At 40.7% G+C, this 24471-nt stretch overlaps 1 protein-coding gene across 1 annotated transcript in view; it reads left to right on the forward strand.

The window, feature by feature from the left end:
• Positions 1-24471, forward strand: part of LOC306867759 (inactive tyrosine-protein kinase 7-like) — a 51582-nt gene that overhangs the window by 17024 nt on the left and 10087 nt on the right. Inside the window, exons 2-13 of the mRNA XM_079413614.1 lie at positions 1499-1795; positions 3114-3216; positions 5413-5597; positions 6458-6605; positions 6714-6844; positions 7530-7796; positions 10945-11081; positions 21064-21199; positions 21388-21507; positions 22759-22908; positions 23036-23180; positions 23310-23437. Of these exons, the coding sequence (XP_079269740.1) occupies positions 1499-1795; positions 3114-3216; positions 5413-5597; positions 6458-6605; positions 6714-6844; positions 7530-7796; positions 10945-11081; positions 21064-21199; positions 21388-21507; positions 22759-22908; positions 23036-23180; positions 23310-23437 (1947 nt within the window). The remainder of the gene's footprint in view (positions 1-1498; positions 1796-3113; positions 3217-5412; positions 5598-6457; positions 6606-6713; positions 6845-7529; positions 7797-10944; positions 11082-21063; positions 21200-21387; positions 21508-22758; positions 22909-23035; positions 23181-23309; positions 23438-24471) is intronic.

A 24471-nucleotide genomic window follows, 5' to 3' on the forward strand; every position in this document is an offset into this window, starting at 1 on the left:
TGTGTGTGTGTGTGCACGTTGGATGGGTTAAATGCAGAGCATGAATTCCGAGTATGGGTCACCATACTTGGCTGAATGTCACCTCACTTCACTCACTCAAATGCTTCTTTGCACTAGTTCTTTTTAGAACTTTTTTTTATTTCAGTCAAAAATGTCACACAACAGCCTCACAGTTGCTTACGAATGAATGATTTAGATCAGACTCTGAATCAGTCACTGAATCATTCAGAATCGTCACATCTGACTTCCAGTCATTTTTCGGTAGTGTCCGATTCGAAATAACCCGAGAACTGGGTATAATTTAGGATTTATTAGCTATGCACTCAATGTACTTGTGCTTTTGAACAGCCATCTTTGTTGGCTACAAAATGTTTACAGGAACAAAGGAAGCAAAGTTTCCTTACTTTAGCAAAGGAAAACCGGTCTTGTCTTGGCTTATATCGAAATTCTCCGACATTTTTCTTTACAAATCCTCATTTTGTGCTTCTAATTCATAACCGACATTTTTTGTTCTCTCTCCGCGTTCGTCACAAATTTAATTTTTTTTAATGGATGTAATAATTAAAAGTTGATGGTTTATAATGGTATTTGTAGTGGAAACCATCAGAATTTTTTGTGTTGGTTCTATTGTTTTTTCAGGAATAGCCAATTACATTATCTAACACCTGCAATCCTCCACTAAAAACACATTTGCAACCTAATAGCAACGTCCTGCAAGTATCCACATCATCACGGAATTGATCTAGCAATTATTCAGAGCACCATAGCAAGCGCATATGAAGTTACCACACACACACACACACACACACACACACACACACACAAACCTCATTAGCCACCCACAACATTGTAGCATTGCCTGGAACATCCTAACAATCCAACACAACCCATGCATGTTTTCTTCACATAGTGAAAAATGAAAAACTTGCATGTATTTTGAAGTAAAATAACCTTGTCCAGATGATTTAAGGTAATTCTAAATGTAAAAGCCCTCACTTTGGGCTTCATGGTGCATGTTCATACAGGTATTCAAACACTCGCCTCGCATGCTTTCCTTCAGTAAACTCTGCATTTCAGTAGTATACAATTTAGGCGCTTATATAGCCACACTTTGATCTGAAATGAGGCCAGGGCCAATGGTTTTACTCAAATACATAATGCGTAAGGTTATCGTTTAGGTCAGAGAGACTGGTCAGCGTTAAAAGGTCTTGTCTTGTCTCGTCTAGCCCAGCTGGGCCTGTCTGTCTAAAGCACACCTGGGCGTCTGGCCTTGAATTTCCAGCTGGATGAAAACAAAGAACTAACTGAGAGTCTGAGGGAGGGGTGAGGGGGTGTTCTGCTTTTTTTCAAAGCTACATTCCTTCACCTGCATTTTAGCATCTTGCTAATCAACATCACAAGTTGTCCGTCTGGACCTGTAAGCGCTGGCACTGATCTGCTAGATTAGTTCTTTGGGTTATCTTTCTTCATGCCTGTGCTTTGTTTTTTCTCCCGATAGTGATCCTGGTGCAAGCCGCCTCGTTCTCTTTCACCAAGGAGCCAAAATCCCAGGATGCCCTGCATGGGCGCAGTGCCATGCTGCGGTGCGAAGTAAACGACCCTCAAGGTGTCATCTACTCCTGGAAACACAATGGAGAGACGGTCACCAATTCGGAAAGACGATTTCTGGAAGGGGGCAACCTGAAATTCACTGCCATTGACAGGACACTCGACTCAGGAAACTTCAAGTGCTTTGCCTCAAAGAACAGCACTGGCGAAGAATACCACACCGGCGAGGCCTCCTTCAACATCAAATGTGAGTGTAACGCTCAATATATCCCTTCTTAAAGGGTTTGTTCACCCAAAAATTTTAATTAGCCTGCGATTTACTCACCCTCAAGGCAACCTAGGTGTATATGACTTTCTTCTTTCAGACGAATCCAATCGGAGTTATATTAAAAATTATCCTTGCTCTTCCAAGCGTTATCATTGCAGTGGGTGTTTCAAATAAAGCGCGTGCATCCATAATAAAACATGCCTCACACGGCTCCGGGGGTGAATAAAGGCCTCCTGTAGCGAATCCATGTGAATATCTTAATATCGTAAAAATACCTTTAAATATCGCAGGACGTTTGAGATATGCTAGTCTCGTGAGTTTGTTTACAGGAGCAAAGGAAGCAAAGTTTCCTTACTTTAGCAAAGGAAAACCAGTCTCATCTTGGCTTATATCGAAATCCTCTGACATTTTTCTTTACAAATCCTCATTTTGTGCTTCTAATTCATGACCGGCATTTTGTTTTGTTCTCTCTCCACGTTCGTCACTAATCACGCAACTCATACGTCCTACGTCATCCGCCGGAGCGACTTCTGCGTATGACAATCAGAGGAAGCGAGAGAGAAGAGTGTGTATTACATATGAAATATGGATATTTTTCTTACAAAAAACGCATGGATTTGCTACAGGAGGCCTCTAATTCACCCCCAGAGCCGTGTGAGGCATGTTATATTACGGATACGCACACTTTATTTGACCTGTTTTGGACTGTTGAACAAAAACACCCACCCACTGCAATGATAGAGCTTAGACGAGCCAGGACAAATTTTAATACAACTACCATTGGATTTGTCTGAAAGAAAAAAAGTCATATACACCTAGGATACCTTGAGGGTGAGTAAATCACAGGCTACTTTTAATTTTTGGGTGAACTAACCCTTTAACAAGTTAGTCAAACTCCCTGTGTTTGCTGCCTCTTGCAAATGCTTTTCTTGGCATGTAAAAACACATGTGAACCATTGCCCCTTCCTAGCCGTCCCACTTCACCCCCTTTACGACTGCAGCAAGCTAAACAACACACACGTGAGAGAAGGTTATTTTGAGCCAGCAAGTGACAAAGCGCCCCTTTATGCCCAATGCCAAGATTAATTGGTTGAAATGCAGCGTCCGGCTGCTTGTGTCCGATAACAAGTAAGGTCAACTGAATGGAGAGGCCTGTTTTAGCGGTGGGTGCAAAGCATGACCAGATGGTGTGAATGGGGCAGTTTGTTTTTGATAATGAGCACCGAGAGTTTCGACACGGGTTTCAGCCATCTCCTGATTATCAAGCTGTTAGTCTTTAACGTTTCTTGTCTTACAGGGTTGGAAAGTGGCATGGTGAGTCTGAAGAGTCCAGAATCAGAGGCAGAGATTCAGAGCTCCTCACAAGTGGTGCTACGCTGCAACATAGACGGACACCCACGGTGAGGATGTCTGATTCCTAGCCTTAGATCAGAAACATGCTGTGGATGCAAGCTCATTTAGCTACACAAGCTCTATTTCACATGCAGTTGCACTTCCACAATATTGAATACTCTATATCAGGGGCGTCTAATCCTGCTCTTGGAGGGCCAACATCCTGCAGAGTTTAGCTCCAACCAGCTCCAGCACACTTCTGGAAGTTTCTAGAAAGTCTGAAGACCTGAATTAGCTTGTTCAGGTGTGTTTAATTAGGGTTGTGGCAAAACTATGCCAAATGGTGGCCATCTAGAAACAGGTTTACCTAATCCTTTTCTAGATGGACACCTAATGGACCTTTTTTCTTTTGTCTGTGTTCAAGCATGTTTGTGGACTATGTGCAAGAACATCTGTGGACTATACTGAAAAAGGAAACTACGTCACACGTACTGTCCATGAGCCAGTGCGAAATGCGGACGAAGGAATTATATTTGTATAAGGCACATGGTGTCCATTTATGCTACTGACTGGTCACTATCATGCAAAGTTTAGCTCCAATCCTAATTAAACACATCTGAATAAGATAATCAAGGTCTTCCAGATTACTAGAAACTTGAAGGCTGGTGTGTTGGGGCAGGTTGCAGCTAAATTCTGCAGGACATTGGCTCTCCAGGGACAGGTTTGGACACCCTTGGCTTAAGAGGCGTCTAACTCATATCCAGCTACCTGAATAACGTGTCCTATTAAATGAGGCAGAATTTGAAGGTAAACTGCCCATTTGAATTTTTTTTAAAGCATGTTTAGTAGTGCTGCGACGATAAATCAATGCAGGATCAATTCGTGGATCTTCCGAATGCATCGCGTTTCTCTCAGGAATCGATTCTGATCTTACATTTTAACAGCAGATGGCGATCTAATCTAGTTTTTATCCGCACACACAAAGACTCATGAAGACGAGCGCTGAAGAGCGCTTGTGTGTCCGGCTGAGTCTGTACAGCCCAGTGTGAACACCCTTGTGATTCGCTTCAACCTTTTAAAATTTTATGAATGATTATTTTAGGTTCAAGTGTGTGTAAGGATTTGGAAACAAGCAGAGTACGGCTGTTTCTAAAGCATGCAACGCCATCTGCTTTTCAAAGCTAAGCTCAGAATCGAGAAAGAATCGCAATGCATTCAGAAAATCTCAATCGATGCTGAATCATTTCTCGATTTGCGATGCATCAATTTATTTTCCCAGCCCTAATATCACAATTGCAGTTCGCTGGTCAACCATTCATTCATTGCGATATCCCAAATATCACATCTAATATTCCAAAACATTCTGTGCTCACATACTAAAGCAATAAGCCCCAAGAAGCCGTGGTTTACAACGAATTTATAACCTATAATCTATATGATAGATTTCAAACTAAAATCACTGTCTCCATCAAGCAAGACAGTAAGAATGACCAACAGCCCCATAAAAAGACTGCAAGTGGATTGCAAATCCAAAAAAAAAAAAAAAAAAGCCCCGTTGAAGCCGTGGTTTACAGTGAATTTATAACAGCTAATGGGGTTTCACGTCGTGCCTAACAACGTCCCTTAGCTGTTATAAATTCACTGTAAACCACGGCTTCAACGGGGCTTTTTTTTTTTTTTTTTGGATTTGCAATCCACTTGCAGTCTTTTTATGGGGCTGTTGGTCATTCTTACTGTCTTGCTTGATGGAGACAGTGATTTTAGTTTGAAATCTATCATAGCATCTTTAAGTACTTGGAGCACACTATAATCTAAAGATTTATTTAATCATAAGTAATCTTAAGTGCTTCTGCAGAACAACTTTTCTGAAGACTTCTACTCCAGCTCTGCTCCATAACACCTTCCTGTTATTTTCAAGTGATCCTGGAGACCTTGATTAGCTGGTTCAGGGTGGTTTGATTAGGGTTGCAGGCTGCTAAAATAGGGGTAGGCGACTCTCAAGATTTACTGTCCTGCAGAGTTCAGCACCAACCCTAATCAAACACACCTGATCCAGCTAATCAAGGTCTTCAGGATCACTAGAAAGCTACAGGCAGGTGAGTTTGATCAGGGTCAGAGGTAAACTCTGCAGGAAAGTGGACCTCGAGGACCGGAACACTGCGGGTCGGTAGCTCTGCTGGAACAGGGTTGGTTCCCCTGATCTGGAGAAACTTCTCATTCTGTTTTCTCAGCTTTGATAACCCTGCTCTTGACTCGATCTACAGGCCAACCAATCGCTGGCACAAAGATGGAACAGAACTATTGGAGAAGAGCTACAAAATCAACAACAAAGACAGAATGCTTACTCTGCCGAACGCCAGTCCTGACGACAACGGGGCCTACTATTGCTGTGCCAGAAATGCAGCGGGCCACGTCTGCAGCAGTAACAACTTCACCCTCAACATCATAGGTGTGTGTTTCTCATTGTGTGTTTGGATGTATTGTTGAACCACAGGTGCTTTTTTGTTGGGATGCACCGAATGTTCGGCAACCGAAATCCGGAAATATTTAAAACTCTCTGAGAAAGACGCTAAAATGATTACTAGCACCGACAGCGAGAGACTGTTTAGTGCTGTATCTCATATCTTCGGTTGTTGCTGGTTACTGTATGATGATAGTAAATAAACTGTAGAACGTTATGCTTTCTAATACATGCACGAATTACATGTATTCAAACAGTGCTGCACAAGGGTTCAAAGCGTGAGGAAAATCGGCGCTGAAACCGTGATATTCGTCAGTTGCTCAGTAACACTTTCATCAAGTTTTACAAGGAATGGATGTGACAATGTGATGCGTGCAACAAACATCTTCCCAAATTAGTAATGAGAATCATTTATAAATCTGCTGCTGTTAACAAAAACAAGCACTGAGGTCTTCCTGCAGAAGCAAGGAGCAAAATAAAAGCTCCATCAACATTCAGAAATGTTAGTGTTGTAATTTTACTGTTAAATAAAATAGACAATAATGATAAATAACAATAATTACAGCAGCTATATTAATACATTTATTATAACACTCACACATAGTGTTCAAATTGGGATCTGTAATATTTTCTAATGTTTTAAAATATTTATCTTTGTTCAGCAAGGCTGCATTTATTTGTACAGAAAAAAAATTCAAGAAGGGGGTCTCAGAAAGTGTTTCGTTTTGTTCGGCTTCGGCCAAGAATTTTCACTTCGGTGCATTCCTACTTTTTTGTTTCTTTGAGAACCTGTCATTTAACTTTTATGTTCCTGTTAAGTAATAAATGGTCTTTATCTCTCTCTGTAGATAAGAGTTTCCCTCAACCGGTGGTGAAGCCAGAAGATTTGGTAGTCCTGAGGAATGAGGAAGCACTTTTCCACTGTCAGTTCACGGCCGAACCGCAGCCTGCCGTTGAGTGGTACCATGAGAACGAGCTGGTGGCCAACAAGAGCCGGTACTACACTTTAATTCAGTTTGAGTACAATTGGAAGAAATCTGTGCACTTCTTTATAAAGTTTTAAATGAGCATGCATTTTAACATTTACCTCTATCTTTCCTACAGCGTCCTTATTCTGAGCAATGGATCCCTCCTCATCACTCAGGTGAAGCCGCGAAACACAGGCGTGTATAAATGTGTGGCTCAAGGGCCCCGTGGCCCCCCTGTGTCTCTCGAGGCCTCGCTGCGAATTGCAGGTAACGCGCTCAGACCTCTTCATGTGCGGTTAGACATGCAGTGATGTAGGAGCTAGACATACCAAATGGCTTTTTTATAACCGCCAATAGAATTAAGTTTACATTATAGCATGAACCATGATTGTTGCAATTAAGAACCGGGTAGTTCTAGGTGCATTTTCATATTAGAACTAAGTTTATTGGACAAAAAGGTGTATAGCCGTACTTAGTTTTTCAGAAAAAAACTTTTGGTAACACTTTAGCAATTACCAATTCTCACTCTTATTAAGTTAAATATAGCACTAAATGATCAATGATCCACAAAACTTTAATGTTAACTGTATTGAATAATTACTGGATTAAAGTATGAATTCGTTAAGTTTGGAATTGGAATCAAAATTGTTAAATTTCGTACTATTTAACCTTTATAGAGATTCCATTTTGTCTCACTCAAATTGTATAAAGGCTTGGTACTTACTGGTGAACTTTTGAGTGATAATCTGCAGCGTCAGGGACGAAGCTCATCTAATCCATTTCTGTTTCCAGCACCTGTCTGGCTGCTTTTACAGGATAGAGTGGCTTACGCAGCTCAGATGTCATTGTTTTCAGTGTAGGAAGGACTGTTTGGAGCCCTTCTCAGATACCTCGCATTACATGTTTCCATGCTTTGCTCTCAAACCTGTTTCTGGTCACTCTCTCTCCTCAGAAATCGAGGACATGATGCCTAAACAGTCCAGAGTGTTCACTGCAGACTCTCTGGAGCGGGTGACGTGTCGAGCGCCCTATGGGCACCCCACGCCAGAGGTTTGGTGGGAACACGCGGGACAGCGAGTTCCCGCCGAGGGCAGAGTGTACCAGGATGGACTAGACCTGTTCTTCAGCCCCACTCGTGGTGAAGACTCAGGAACCTACACATGTTTTGCGCAAAATAAGGCGGGACAGAAGAAACAAGAGTTGACGGTCACTGTGGCAAGTAAGTCTTAAGCCAGAAACATTGCCAAATGTACATAATGTGCATTAAAGCGTATCAGAGTTTGCTTCAAATGTGATTACGTTAACTAATTTCTGCAGCTCTTCAAAGTGTTGCTATGCCTGAAAGGGATTTCTGTCCAGAGTTTGCACTAATACAACATTAGGCTGCATTTACATTACATGAGCCAGGTCCAAATTGTTCCTCCCATGTGACACAAATTGGATCAGGCCTCATTCACATGTGGAAATAAATCTGATATGAACCGGATATGTACACAGTGTTGCCAAGTCCATAGTTTTCTCCATAGTTTTGTAGTTCACAGGTTAAAGAGATCACTTCTCCCCACTATTTCAAAGGACGGGAAACCATGTAAAAACTTGATAGGGTTAGATTTGGGCTATAGCAATTGGGCTGGGTTTGTTTCGCATACCTGGCAACCTGTCAATGCATCTACTCTGGGTTTTGGGTTGCCAAGTGCATAGTATAAATGAAGATATCAGATATGGGTCACTTTAAAAGGAAGCTATAAGCTAGGCATCAGAAAAAATAATTATGGTCAAAAAAATCTAAATTGGGCATATGTGGCAACAACACAAAAAGACTAGCTTGTGTTTCCAGAAGCATTTAATTTGCGTACTCCATTAGCATGTGTTTGGGACCCTACTGTCCTCGATTGAATATCTCACATTCCAGCAATTTTCCTTCATTATGACCAATACTCTCTTATGAATTAAAGTCCTGTAGGTGATCTATAACACTAAGACAGAAGTCTCTCAGTGTGATACAACAGGACCTTTCAGGACTTTTAAATAAATAACTATTCTCAGTCGAACAACTTGCCTTAGAGACTCGTCGACTGAAGTAACCATATTTTTTTAGCCAAGTTGAGTGATTGGATATAACGTTAACATCAGTGTGATGCAGCAGGGTTTAAGAACAGCAGTGTTGCTCCTATTTGGTGATGTGGAGATGTTGTTTATTAATAATGTTATTACTATTGTATTGCACTTTTGACTTACTGTTTAAATTAATCGGGTTTATTTGTTTGAAACCAGTCTGCAACCACTGTCCTGTTGTGCGCTATCCAGTCAGTCATGCATAAATTGTTCTTCCTGTCCAGTTCAGGACTATACTATTTCATGCCATTTTTTGATTGCTTGGTTTTTCGGCGTTTCTGATATTCAACAGCAAAAAAATGCAGTTGGCATTAGTGTAAAGCTTAAAGTATACTTTGGTTTTTACAACCATGCTAAACTATGCATACAGTGCCCATGACCGACATTTCATCATCAGCATAGTATGTGCATACTGTACGCGCACAGCCTGATTTTAATAACTGGATTTGTTCATTGAAATCTATTTTACTTTGTCCACAAAGTGGCAGCACTTGCCCGTACTGCTGTTTCACAATCGAAAAGAAATGAAAGGCGGAACAATAACAAATTACAATAGACACAACAAAACAATACACCCACATTGACAAATGCTTGTCTGAAGGGGTTCAGACATGCACACAACTCTTCTTTAAAAGAGCACAAAACTTTTTTATCAGTCACAGCCTCTGGTGAGAAATAGTGGACTGGACAAAGATGCAACTTTGAGAAAACATGCTAGCAACATATCAAACATGCTAGGCTAGCATGTGAAACATTTTCTGAAACATGCCAGCCACAATTTTCTGAAACATGCCAGCATTAGCAACAGGTTTAAACATGCAAGCAGTGTAAACTCATGTTAGTAATGGGTAACACTTTATTTCGATAGTCCACTTTAGTCATTCTACTAAAATTGTAACTTTGCAACTACATGTCAACTAGCAGTCATTAGAGTATTAGTAGACTGTCTGTTTAATATCTGCTAATGCTTTATTTTGATGGGTCCACAACATACAACATATTGAGTATGAGAAACTATGCAAGTGTCAACTTATTCTACTAACACTACACCTACCCGAACAGTCTACTCTGAGAGTTAGCAGACATGTAGCTGCAAATTAATGAGAATTAGTTGATGTAGTTACTTGCAAAGTTACTTATAGTTAGTAGAATGTCTAAAGTGGACTATCAAAATAGTGTAAGTAATTTGCTAGCAGTGTGTAAAATCATGTTAGCAACGTTACGAAACATGTTAGCAACTTGCTTAAATATGCTGGACAATGTAATCTCATGTTAGTGTGGTAAAACATGTTAACGGTGTGTAAAATCATGCTAGCAAACGTGCTGAAACTTGCTAGCAACGTCCTAAAGCATCTTAGCAGTATGTTAGCACATACCAGATAGCACAAGCGCGTTTGTAAGGTGTCTGTTAAAAATCGCTTGATCTGGAAAGCATCTGCTGTGTTCAGACATCTGTAAGATGTCAGTTTTACATACAGTCTAAATCATAAACATCTTAAAGACATCTAATAAACGTCTATTTTTCATCTGATAGGAAACGTCCTATAGACGTCTTGCAGATGAGCAAACACTCTAAAAAATGTCTTGCAGATGTAAATGCATCTATATCTATCTACCCTGCTGAAAAAACCAATAGAGCCCTGCCCAAAACACAATAGAAAATGTTCTGGATTTAATGGTTATAATGGGAATTGTATTGGTTTTAATGGAAACTATAATGGTGTCTACTGGTATGTGATGGATTCTATTGGTGGGATGTTAAATCCTATTGGGAAAATGCCCAAAACACACTACAAAAAGGAATTTTGTAATGGTTTTACTTAAAAAAAGCTAATGGTTCATAATGGTATTTTAATGGAAACCATTGGAATTTCTGTGACGGTTTCTATTGGGCTTCTATTGTTTTTTTTATTAGCAGGGCCTGTGTGTCTGTCTATCTGTCTATCTGTCTGTCTGTCTGTCTATCTATCTATCTATCTATCTATCTATCTATCTATCTATCTATCTATCTGTCTATCTGTCTATCTGTCTGTCTGTCTATCTGTCTATCTGTCTATCTGTCTGTCTGTCTGTCTGATTTACCTGCATAAATAATAGGAGGTAGGTGTTGCTAAGCCAACTGACTTCCCTCAAAGAGACTAAGTTAAAATTGAATATTCCTTCACCAGATATCTGCTGTAAAACTGTAATGTCTTTTAAACTGTTGTCCATTATTGCTGCTGTGATCCTAAACATCTGCTCTGTGTGTCCAGCCAACCCGGAGTGGATCCAGAAACCCGTGGACAGTCAGCTGGAGGAGGGGCGTGCTGGATACCTGCACTGCCACGCACGCGCCACACCTGAACCCGAGGTCACATGGTACCGCAACATGCAGCCAATCAGTGCGGAGGTGAGTGGGACGGTGATGTCATGTCGATATCATATTCGTAACACAATCTCTAACCACATCCTGAGGCGAGAGGCACCTTTTGATGTCTCTGAAAACAAGGAGGTGGTGCTTTTTCTACTGGGGATGTGGGGAAAGATGATCCTCTGCTGCACAGTCGATCGTGAAGTAAACATCAATGTAGTAGTCATGTTGTCACACACACTTGCTGCGTCCCAATTCGCAATCTATCCGTCCTAAATAGTATTCGAAAATAGAATTACTATGTCCCAAATCATAGTATGTTAAAAAGTGTATGCCAAGGATTCCCGGATGGTCTACTACTTGAGATTTAAAAAAGATCAATGCACACTCTAGTGGCTATATTGGCCACATTACACAGAGGACGAGGATTCGGTTTGAACTACAAACACGAATAAAAAGTGTATGGCGGATATGCGAGGCTGATGGACAGGTAGAGAAAGGGGTTTGAGTGATAAATAATCAATGTCTAACCTGATTAAAAATATTTATTTAATGTTATGTACGTTATATTTAATCTGCAGCAACATTGTGAACTTTTTTAATAATTTGTTTGATCATTAACTTTTAAATGCATCAATATGCAAACATCTGAAGAGAGTTCTCGGCATGATAGACCTGCGACTGCGTGCCTCGTTATTTCGCTCCAATATGGTAGGAAATTAAACAAAATGTGGATTTTGTTAACTGTGATAAGATGATTGACAGTGCAGTTTAAACAGTGACAGAATTAGGGCTGTCAAAATGGCTGAAAAACTCAATTCAAATTTTGTAATTAAATATCAATATTAAAATTATATTCAAATTTAAAAGGCATCATTTCAGTTAGGGGGAAAAAAAGCTTACGGCTTCTTCTTTTTTTGAGGCCACAAGAGAGCGCATGGAACAAAATATTACTAATGTAGCATTCCCGGCTGAACAGATGCAGTTTACTCTCAGGGACTGATGTTTAAAAAGAATTTTATTCCCAGAAACACCGTAAGAGCTAAATGAAAGTAAACAAACAAACATTAGACATCTCACTGCAAATTATACATTTCCATAAACACATGAGAACACACATTTACAATCTAATTGTCTTTGTACTGGCCTTATTGTACTTTAGTTAAACTGAATATAAATTATAAATTGTTTTAATTACAACAATCTCCTTATAAAGTGCTAAATGGACTAAATGACAACTGAATTAACTATGAATTATTTTTGTACAGCTGACGATCTCAATTCAGAGAGAAAAACTTAAAATATATGAAATGACCAAATAAAGGCCTAATTTCCTGTAAACAATCTATCAGACGTTCAAATCAATAGAAACAAAACAATAATACACTGAGTTCTGCATGTGACAGTAACAATCAAACACACACTCTACATAACATATCACTGATTTACACACTTGCATAGCCTAACGTATATGTTAACGACCCACTAACAGATTCAAAGGAGAACGAAACAAACACTTTAGTCTCTCAAAATTTAGCATACAACATAAAATTAAAACGATACCTTGTGCCCTTCATCAGCCAGGAGCTAAAAGGCAGAAAGAAACCCTTTTTAAAGCTGTATTTTCACAGATTGGAGAACTCTCATCTCACTTCCCTGGTAGCTTTAATCTGAATGGCACTTCACATAGAAAGTGCGCCAAAATACACACAGCGCGCCGCTGCACTTCCTTTTACCAACTTCAAAATAAGAGCATGTGTGGTAAGTAACGGACGCTCTTGTAAAACAAAAATAAAAATACAATGTCAACATTAAGCATTCAGCAAAAAACATTAATAAACCAAAACAAAGTTTTTAGCTCAGGTTTAACATTTGGCTCAGGTTTAGTAAGAGTTCCCTTTTGAGAAAACCTTTCTCAGGTAATCCATGACCACACCGCCCCCTATGGCTGGAGATAAAGGAGACGGCCCACTTCAGAGATAGGGAGAATTAATGGTCCTTTACACTCCCACCAAATCATGAGTGATTTGTATAACGTTAAGAAGTATAAATTACGAATGATTTTCACATAAAAAATTAACCTGTAACTCAGAAATGGACGTAAAGTGTCCATATTAAGGTGAATGAATATTAAAATTTAAGTAATATGATGAAAAGGATACACTTGGTTGTTCTCAGAAGCAGCTAGATAGTCTCCAGCAACAGGATCAGCTTCTGAACTGGGCGTTCAATGACAGACAGCTTGTTGAGTCTACGACCATCTTTTCCCAGATTCCGGTCACCAAGGCATACCTTGACTCGTCTCACAAGCCCGTCTTTATCTGTTGTAGTCTCTGTAACTCTGGCCAGCCGCCACTCATTTCTGGGCAGATCTTCAGCCTTTTCCATGACAATATCTCCCACTCGCAGGTTTCTCTTTGCTGTGTGCCAGCGCTGCCTGGTGGCAATGTTGGATAGATACTCCTTACGCCAACGACTCCAAAACTGCTCTGCAAGGTACTGAACATGACGCCACCTTTTCCTTGCATAGAGGTCTTCTCTGACGAATCTGCCTGGTGGTGGTAATGCTGGAATGGATTTCATAGTAAGCAGGTTATTAGGCGTGAGAGGTGCAAGGCTGTTGGGGTCGTTTAAGTTGTCAACTGAGAGTGGTCTACTGTTAACAATCGCCATAGCTTCATAAAAGAATGTCCGCAGTGATGCATCGTCCAGTCTGTCAGAAGACTGTGAGAGAGTTAAGCGAAGAACATTTCTCACTGTTCTGATTTGTCTCTCCCATACCCCGCCTGCGTGACTTGAATGGGGCGCATTTAGAACAAAGTCGCACTGCTTCTCAGCTAAGAACACTGTCAGACGATTGGTGTCAATTTCCTTTAGAGCATTTTTCAGTTCGTTCTTGGCTCCTACAAAGTTGGTGCCTTGGTCGCATTTGATTTGGCGCACTGCTCCCCGTAATGCAACAAAACAGCGCAGGCCATTGATGAAGGCATCTGTAGACATGTCATTTAGCATTTCTATATGAATAGCTCTGGAGCTGAAACATGTGAAGATGAGGCCGTACCTTTTATGTTCCTTCCGACCCTGTTTAGTGACAAAGGGACCAAAGCAGTCCATACCGCAGTATGTGAATGGTGGGGATGGATTTGTACGCTCTAAAGGGAGGTCTGCCATTCTTTGTTCTTCTGTTGGTCTCCTCAGCTTACGACATGTCACACAGTGATGCACATGGGATGCTACTGCTCTGTTCATTCCTGGAATCCAGTAGCCTTGTGATCTGATCTCATTTACTGTGAGGCCCTTTCCTTGGTGCTTGACATTCTCATGACATTGAGAGATTATCATCTTTGTTATGTGGTGATCTTTAGGAATGACAACTGGGTGTTTGACTGAACTGGGTAGGAGCGCATCGCAAAGTCTTCCTCCCACCTTGAGTACTCCTTCTTGATCCAGGAAGGCATCAAGCTGATACAGCTTGCTGCGAGGTGACAGCTGGGCCCCCTTTCTCAATAACTTGATCTCCCCTGGATATGCGTTTCTTTGCAAGTCCTTAATAATGATGCGTTCAGCATCTTCTCGTTCAGCTACCGTACTGTGACTGCTGGACTTATCCCCTTTGGCTCGGCGAACGAGGCGAGCCACAGCTTGGACAGCTCCAGAAAATGAAGACAGCTTTGACAAGCGGTCTGTGAGGCATTGACGCTTGACTTCTGTTGATTCTGCACTCAGTGTCTGAGCCTGTCTCACTTCAGGATCTCCAATCGTTAATGCCGTGTCAATAACTGCAATAGGAGGTATATCCTTCTTCCATAAGAATTTTGGCCCTGTCAACCAATTGGATGTAAGAATCTCACCAGCATTTAAACCTCTTGATGCATGGTCAGCAGGGTTTTCATTGGTGGGAACATATCTCCACTGTTGAGAGGTAGTGCTGAGATGTATCTTCTGCACTCTGTTCGCTACGAACGTGTGAAAGCGGCGTGCTTCGTTGTTAATGTATCCCAAAACCACTTGGGAGTCGGTCCAGAAGTGCTCTTCTATGTCTACATATTCCAGCTCCTGTTTAAGCATATTGCTCATGGCAACTGAGACGACAGCAGCTGTGAGTTCGAGCCTAGGAATAGTCTGAACCTTAATGGGAGCAACTCTAGATTTACCTACAACCAGGGCACAATGGATGTTTCCTTCTTCGTTGGTTAGTCTCAAATAGGAACACTGGCCATATCCGCTGTTGCTCGCATCAGAGAAGTGATGAAGTTCTCTTTTGATGACCTTTCCAAAGTTTGCAGGCACATAGCAGCGGGGTATACTGATCTTTTCTAAGTTCTCAAGATCAGCTTTCCAATGTTCCCACCTTGGCTGCAATTCTTTAAGAAGGGGGTCATCCCAGCCTGTTCCGTTTCTGCACATTTCCTGAAGCACTAATTTTCCACTGAGCAGGAAAGGGGCAATAAAGCCCAGTGGATCATACAGAGATGCAACTGTGGATAGGATGCCACGGCGTGTTGCTGGCTGGTCTTTTAGGTCAACAGAGAATCTGAATATGTCAAAATCCACGTGCCAGTGAATCCCTAAAGCTCTTTCTACAGGTGTGTCATCGAAGTTGAGGTCAAGCGCTTTTACTTCAATGGCTCGTTCAGAAATTGGAATGCTATCCAGGACAACCCTGTCATTTGAAATAAACTTGTGTAGTCTAAGACCACCTGAGGCACACAGTTGTCGAGCTTCTCTTGCTACCTGGACAGCTTCTTCTGTGCTGGCTAAACTGGTGACACCATCATCTACATAAAAGTTTGTTGTGATGAATTTTGAGCCAAGAGGATACATACACTCATTCTCCTTGGCGAGGTGTTTCAGACCATAGTTGGCGCATCCAGGTGATGAGGTTGCACCAAAAAGATGGACCTTCATGCGGTACTCTTGTGGGTGTAAAGCGAAGTCTCCGTTTTTCCACCAGAGAAAACGGAGATAGTTTCGATCTGCTTCTTCCACATGAAATTGGTGAAACATCTTTTCAACATCGCACATAAGGGCAACGGGGTGTTGTCTGAATCTTAAAAGAACACCAGTCAGCTTATTCATTAAATCTGGACCTTGGAGCAAGTGATCATTGAGACTGGTTCCCTGGTACTTGGCGGAGCAGTCAAAGACAACACGGAGCTTGTCTGGCTTCTTAGGATGATACACCCCATGATGAGGGATGTACCACTTCTCTCCATCCTTTCCTTCATCGTGCACTTCTTCCGCATTACCTCTCTGAATGACCTCTTCCATAAACCTCACATAGTGTTCCTTGTACCTTTCATCTTTCAGCAATTTCCTTTTAAGATGATTGAGCCTTACGATGGCAAGCTGCTTATTGTTAAGAAAGTGAGGTCTCTCTTTGAAGGGGAGAGGCATCTCGTAATGCCCCTGGTCGTTCTTCCTAATGCCTTGCTGCAGTTTGTTCAAGAAGAGGATGTCATCCTGTGACACAGTTTTATTATCTTCACCAGCGTCTTTGAAGTCAGACTCCAATACTTTAATAACATCTGCTGGAATCACTGGGGGGAGCTCTTTAATGCTGACTCTATGACAGATGGTGTTGAAGCTTTGTGATTCATGGTGTGAAGACAAGCGACCAACAATGCTCCATCCTAGGTCTGTATGAACTGCATAAGGTTCGTCATCTCCACCTAATATCACCTGTTTTGGTGCCAAAGCCTTTGGACAGCTGTAGCCTATCAGGAGACCAACCTCACAATCCTGCAGAGGTGGAATTTTGTCCACTATTGTAGAGAGATGCTTCCAGTGTCGTGCTGTGTCACAAGTAGGGATGTGAGTGCGGTTCACTGGAATGGAGTCCTTAGTATAGGCAGAGGGCAGGTTGAGGACAACGGGGGAGCTGTAGCCTCTTACTTTGAGACCTGACACCCTTTCACTCGGCATGACAACATCCTTTGCGGTCATGGTTGTCAACTTCAATCTCACAGGACACGAGTCAGCTTGTAGCTTGTTGCTGAGCTCTCGATCGACAAACACAGTATCACTCTGGGTGTCAAGCAGTGCATAAACAAGTTTCTCAGAACTTGGATTCCTCTCGGTTGATACCCACACTGGCACGATCATTGAAGTATTGGTGGATGGCTCACCATTATCTACTTTGTGAGACGTAGTAATAGTCGTCTCTGTGTCATCTTGGTTTGAGACTGGTGCAGAGTTGATTTTCTTTCTGTAGTTTTCATCATGTAGACACGTTGGATGTCTACCACTACAAGTGTCACAGGATAGACGGTGACGGCAGTCTTTCGCACTGTGGCCTAGTTTCATGCAACCATAGCAGAGTTTGTTCTCCTTCACATATTTCCGTTTCTCTTCTAGTGATTTTGCCATAAATTTTGTACAATTGTGAATCATATGCTTGATGTCTTTGCAGAAGAGACACATTTTAAAATTTCCTTTATTTGGGTTTTGTTTGTTGTCGTCATTTTGTTTGTTTTCCATAGCTGTTTGGATGTGAAAGACGTTAGCTCTGTTCCTTTTGCTGTCCTTAAGGTTCCATTTTTCCAAAGTGGGGTCAGAGGCATGAAGAGCGCTGAAGGAGGTGACAGGATTACAAGCAACCTCTGCTTCCATTGACATGAAGGTCACAAAATCTATAAGCTTTGGAAAGTCATGAGTCTCAATCAGTGTCTGCGTGACCTGACGGTTCCACCGCGCTGCTGCCCAATCTGGTAATTTGAGTACCAGTTTCTGATTTTCATCGCAATCATTTAGTATTTCAAGCCCCTTAACATGAGGCATAGCTTGATGGCATGCATTCAAGAAATCAGAGAATTCTCTGAAGCCTTCTGAATCTTTAGGCTGAATCTTAGGCCATTTGGCTAGTTTTTCTCTAAATGCCTTCTGTATGACAAATGGCTGTCCATACCGTTGGTTCAGTTTGTTCCATGCATCATTATAGGCCTCATCATCATTCCTGTAGAAGATGCCATCAAGAGACTTACGAGCTGGCCCATCAACATACCTTTTTAAATAGTGCAGCTTGTCAGCAGAAGAAATGGCCTTTCCGCCAATGAGCGACACAAATGCAGTCTTCCACTCAATGAACTGGATAGGATCCCCATTGAACACAGGTGGTTCTGTTGCAGGCAGCTTGTTCAGGGCTATGCAATCTTGGACAGCTTGAGCGAGATACGATATATCAGATTTTGGAGGTGAGGATGTTGCTGGGATGCTGGTAGGGAGTGTTGCTGTGATGTTAGTAGGACGTTGGATGGGAAATGGAACCACACGCTGCTGCGCTGTTATGCTTACATCCTGCTTTTCCCTTGTATTTGAGTCTGAATAATGAGAGCTAACTTCCTGTGCCATTTCTTGATCATAGGCCTGCAGTCTGGCTCTAGCTGCTTTTAGATCCTTCTCTGCCTTTAGTTTTTCCAATTCACACTTTCGAGCTTCAATTTCTTGTATAATTGAGTACTCCGCTTCTTTGGCTGCTAATTCAGCTGCTGCATCTGCCCGCTTGGCTGCAATGGACATAGCTGTAGACCTTGATGATGATGTTGTGCGTGAGACTGTGGATCCGTAAACAGAGCAAGCATAATCGTGATGGAGTAATTCACGAAGGCGGTGTTTTACATTTTCTCGGTCAAAGTCCTCAAGGCATGCTATTCTGTCAAAAATGATCTTCGAAATATCTTTCGTCACAGCTTCACAAGTATCAATTCTGCGTCTTGTGTCACTGGATGGAGCGATGTAATCTCTAATTTCTAGGTAGACATGCATGACATCATCTCTTCCCTTCTCAAGTGTATTAATAAGTGCTACCAGTTGGCTCTCACTAACGTCTGTTTTTAACTCTTCCCTTGTATTGCGAGCCCGGTCCTTCCATTGTTCGTACAGCTGAATCAGTCTTTTCTCCTTTTTCAGGGCCTCCTCCTTTTTATATGCTTGCATCTTCTCCGTGGGTTTGCGTTGTCGACCAGAACGGTGAAGCTCCTCCTCTTCCGTTCCATTATGAGGCGCCTCCACCTGCTGGTCTGGGTCATTATTTTCAGAAGCGTCCATTTTCTTTACATCAAGTCTTCTGTTATTAGACAGCTTTCAGATTCTTCTGGGTGAAGCTCTTACTGTAGCATTCCCGGCTGAACAGATGCAGTTTACTCTCAGGGACTGATGTTTAAAAAGAATTTTATTCCCAGAAACACCGTAAGAGCTAAATGAAAGTAAACAAACAAACATTAGACATCTCACTGCAAATTATACATTTCCATAAACACATGAGAACACACATTTACAATCTAATTGTCTTTGTACTGGCCTTATTGTACTTTAGTTAAACTGAATATAAATTATAAATTGTTTTAATTACAACAATCTCCTTATAAAGTGCTAAATGGACTAAATGACAACTGAATTAACTATGAATTATTTTTGTACAGCTGACGATCTCAATTCAGAGAGAAAAACTTAAAATATATGAAATGACCAAATAAAGGCCTAATTTCCTGTAAACAATCTATCAGACGTTCAAATCAATAGAAACAAAACAATAATACACTGAGTTCTGCATGTGACAGTAACAATCAAACACACACTCTACATAACATATCACTGATTTACACACTTGCATAGCCTAACGTATATGTTAACGACCCACTAACAGATTCAAAGGAGAACGAAACAAACACTTTAGTCTCTCAAAATTTAGCATACAACATAAAATTAAAACGATACCTTGTGCCCTTCATCAGCCAGGAGCTAAAAGGCAGAAAGAAACCCTTTTTAAAGCTGTATTTTCACAGATTGGAGAACTCTCATCTCACTTCCCTGGTAGCTTTAATCTGAATGGCACTTCACATAGAAAGTGCGCCAAAATACACACAGCGCGCCGCTGCACTTCCTTTTACCAACTTCAAAATAAGAGCATGTGTGGTAAGTAACGGACGCTCTTGTAAAACAAAAATAAAAATACAATGTCAACATTAAGCATTCAGCAAAAAACATTAATAAACCAAAACAAAGTTTTTAGCTCAGGTTTAACATTTGGCTCAGGTTTAGTAAGAGTTCCCTTTTGAGAAAACCTTTCTCAGGTAATCCATGACCACACCGCCCCCTATGGCTGGAGATAAAGGAGACGGCCCACTTCAGAGATAGGGAGAATTAATGGTCCTTTACAACTAATGCACGTTTCTTCAAAGCAATAATGACACGACTACCTTTGAAAAAAGTGCATGTATAAAATAATGTTTATAACCCATATCTAATTAAGTTGCTTAAACAATTAGAAACAAAACATTTCATGTATGTATGCATTGTGTAATACAAAGAACAGAAAACCAATCACAAATAGTACCTACTTTTTTCATTTTAAAACATGAGATGCAGTGGGATGGAGAAAAACCTCCATTAAGTCTTAAGACATGTTTATTAAAAGTTGAACTTACATTATTTTTACATGTCTTTCTAAACATGCGGCTCTCTTGTGCGAGGCGCGAGTCCAATGGTGATAGATGTCCCTCTAGAAAATGCGATAAATATGCGTTCTGTGTGAACGGCTTGGTTGTAAACAACATCTTCTCTGCATTGATGTTCTTCTCTTTTTCCGCAATATTTTGAGTGAACAACGTAGCAGCACCGCATCTTGTGGGTTCGACTGGATAGGCTTAAAAAACCCATTAAAAATGCAACGACACTTACATCTTCGTCGCATTTCGTGTGCCACTGATAAGGCTGCTTGACGCACACCTAAAAATCGAATGCAACGTTTTTGCATTCGAATGTGGATTTATGTTCTAAATTAGACGAATATTAAATTTTTTGGAAAAATATTTTTTGACAGTCCTAGACAGAAAACTCGTAACTAAGCAACAGAGCGTCCATTAAAGACGCAGTAATGAAGTAGTATGTCCCAAAGCTTGCCTACTATTCTGTTACATACTCAAAAGTATGTACTTTTTCTTCACAAAAAGAGTGCATACTTATAGGGCATAGTATAAGTAGGTGAATTTGGACACAGCGACTCTCTCTTTTTTTTGTACAGGATATTCGCTTCAAACTCTTCTCCAATGGAACGTTGCGTATAAATAACGTGGAGGTGTACGACGGCCACCTGTACAGCTGTGAGAGCAAAACGGAGGCCGGAAAACTTTCTGCCCAGGCGCGGGTGTACGTTCTTGGTGAGGAACACTTGTTGTGCTGTTTTATTTCTAAATTTGACTGTTGTTTTGCAGTGGGTTTTTCAGTGGCTGAGGCCATTGTCTGGATGTCACAGTGGCTGATATAATGCCTATATATAAAAGCCACTCGAGGCTGTTTGTTACAGAGCACTTCTCACCAGCATTCGCTATTGCGATGTCTGTTTCAGAGCGTCTGAAGTTCACGCCGACACCGCAGGCCTACCAGTGCCTGGAGCTCAATAAGGAAGGACATCTGCAGTGTTCAGCGAAGGGCCGACAGACCCCGACCATCCGCTGGATCAGGACAGGTCTGGAACAGAAGATTGACTACCATTGTGAACTGTTAAGAGTGAAAGATGTTGAATATGGTTTCACTTTAGAATGCATAAAATGCAAACCTAAACTCAAACGCCTAGATCAGTCTTTGCTATTCCCCAAATTTTGGTCACATTACAGTTGAGACTGTCCCTGTCAAAAGTTATTTAAAAACTTTTGTGTTTTTATTTTTATTTTTGAAGTTGCCAGAAATCACAAATTTTCAAATGCCTGATATTCTGAATATTTAAACTCATTACTCAATTAATTGATCTGGAAAGCCAACTTTCAAGGTCAGCCATATTGTCAAAAATGGACTTTTTGGAATACACAGGGTGGTTAAAACTTGGAAACTATTTGATTTCACTTTATTTTAAGGTCCAATTCTTGCCATTTAACAAACCATTAACTATGACTTTTGCCTCAAACTGTAGTATACACTGTGCTCTTTTTTTCAAGAGGGCAATTTTTTGTTTAAACATTTATTTATTTATTTTTATTTTTACTTTTTTGACCTCATAACATTTCATAGCTGGACTTTCTGGTGAAAAGGTCCTCTTCTAGCTCACATTCCTCTTTTGAGACCTTTTGTCTACATCTCAACATCCAATCAACAATACATAGACCGATGCATAGAACCAAGTCCTGCACTATTTATTTATTTATTCATTTTCAATCATCCATTTCAGTCAGGTGAACGTCACAATACAGAACATGATCTGTCGTTACTTAAATGACAATATGGTCAATATCCTCTGAATTCAATAATGAAATGCCTTTAACTGTGTTTAATCTTGTCATTTTACATTATTGACACACTATTTTCCTATTTTGATATTGTGCAGTTGCTTTGACACAATTTGCATTGTTAAAAGCGCTCTATAAATAAAGGGGACTTGACTTGAATGTCCCCAACAACTTCTGTAGTCCCTGTAGTAAGCCTTTGAGCCTTTTAAAAGACGCATGAAAGCTTTAAAAATCACAAGTGGACTGTTACCAATATTTAACAAATTTTAGGTCATAGAATAAAACGTGAAAATATCTTGAGCTTGTCTTAACCACAAACCTTTATTTCAGGCATGGAACCGAAAAGTGCATAACCCTAACATAAGTCCTATTGAGCTTATAAATGACTGCAAATTGATAGCATTGTGTGTCCTTGAAAATGAAAACATCTGGCACTGGATAAAGTAAGTGAATTTCCACGTAGTGAATGTGTGTCTGCCTGTCTGGCACCCCTGCAGACGGCAGTGATATCCCTGCGTGGGTGGAGCAGAAGGGCGGCTCGTTGCACTTCACCAAAGTGACGCGGGCGGATGCCGGCAACTACACCTGCCTCGCCTCCAACAGCCAGCAGGGCGAGATCAGAGCCGTCGTGCAGCTCACCGTCGCAGGTACTAGGGGAAAAGTGTGTTTGCGTGACCCACATGGACAAGAGACATTACTGAATTGTTTGAGTAAACTAAAGTAACATCCCTTGACCTTTCTGTCTGTTATTTCTTTTCTACTCCCATTCTTTAGTTTATGTGGCGTTTAAGCTCAAGCCGGAGAATACCACAGTATATCAGGGACACACCGCAGTACTTCACTGTCAGGCCACTGGAGACCCTCCTCCCTTTATCCAGTGGAAGAAAAAAGACAAATTTCTGGAGGCAGACAAGAGCAGGTAAAGCTGAATTATCACAAATATCACAATTCCAACTTTGTTGAGTTCAGACTGAAGTGGTTTCATTTGAAGATTTGAAAGCAGTATTTCCTTGTTTCAAGAATCTCTCCTTGTTTATTTCTTATTCAGATTCCAGAAGATGCCCAACGGCTCTCTGGTCATTCATGACGTCAGCATGGAGGACACAGGAAGCTACACCTGCATTGCAGGAAACAGCTGTAACATTGCACACACTTCAGCAGAGCTCTACGTTGTTGGTGAGTCTGATACCCTCTTATTCTCTTACCCTCCTCTTATTTTCTGGATGGATGTCTCTTTTGCAGCCCCTAAAGCTGCATTGTAAAATTGGGGCCACTGATTAAGGAGCGTCTCATACATCATGTCAGATATGCGGTTTATTTCAAACCCTCTGGCACCACAAACATGTATATGTAATCTCCATGGTTCACTATACAATCAATTCCTTCTTGATAAAAATAATTGTTAATTGAGGTTTCACTTTAGAATGCGTAAAAAAATGCAAACCCTAAACTTGAACTTAGTTGAAAACATACTTTTCAAACTTCTCCTAAAGCATTCTATTGGCTATTGCCCAATTTTTGGTGACATTACATTGAGATTTTCACTGTCAAAAGTTGTTAAAAACTTTATATGTTTAATAATTCAACTCGTAACTCACTTAAATGATCTTGAATGGCAACTTTTAAGCTCAGCCATATTGCCTGTATATACCATTTTGAATTTTGTCAAAAATGTACTTTTTGGGATTTCTCCAGCACATAATGCACTCAGTGATTAAAACTTGGAAACTCTTTGATATTCCAACCAGTTTTTCTGTAACACTTCAACAAATCTGACCACGTAGACACCAACCATGAAGTAATGGTGCAAAGGAAGTAAAAAAGGTCACATTAGCAATATTTTGATATGTCTGTTGTCAATAGTGTAGTGTCACGGAAGTCACTTTTGAACCATGCAGCTTTCTGTTGGTCAATGCGGCAAATTCACATGAATAATATTTTTGCACTTCTAATTCTATTGTCTCAAAATCAATGAGTTTTTGGTTAAATGCTTTAAAAAAAGTCTCTGGTTGACACTTCTCAAGAGATAGTTAAGATATACAAAGTTTGGCTAAATGGGAAAACAGCTTTTGGTGTATTTTGGCTTAAAAATTCATGAAAGTTATGTTTATTTGAAGGATGAACAAAACCTGTAAGAACCATAAACTTTTGTCGGTCACACAGCTTATTTTCTGCAATTTATCCAAAAGCCAATGGAAAAATATTATTGA

Source organism: Barbus barbus, assembly GCF_936440315.1.
Source record: "Barbus barbus genome assembly, chromosome: 49".
Lineage (NCBI taxonomy): Eukaryota > Metazoa > Chordata > Actinopteri > Cypriniformes > Cyprinidae > Barbus > Barbus barbus.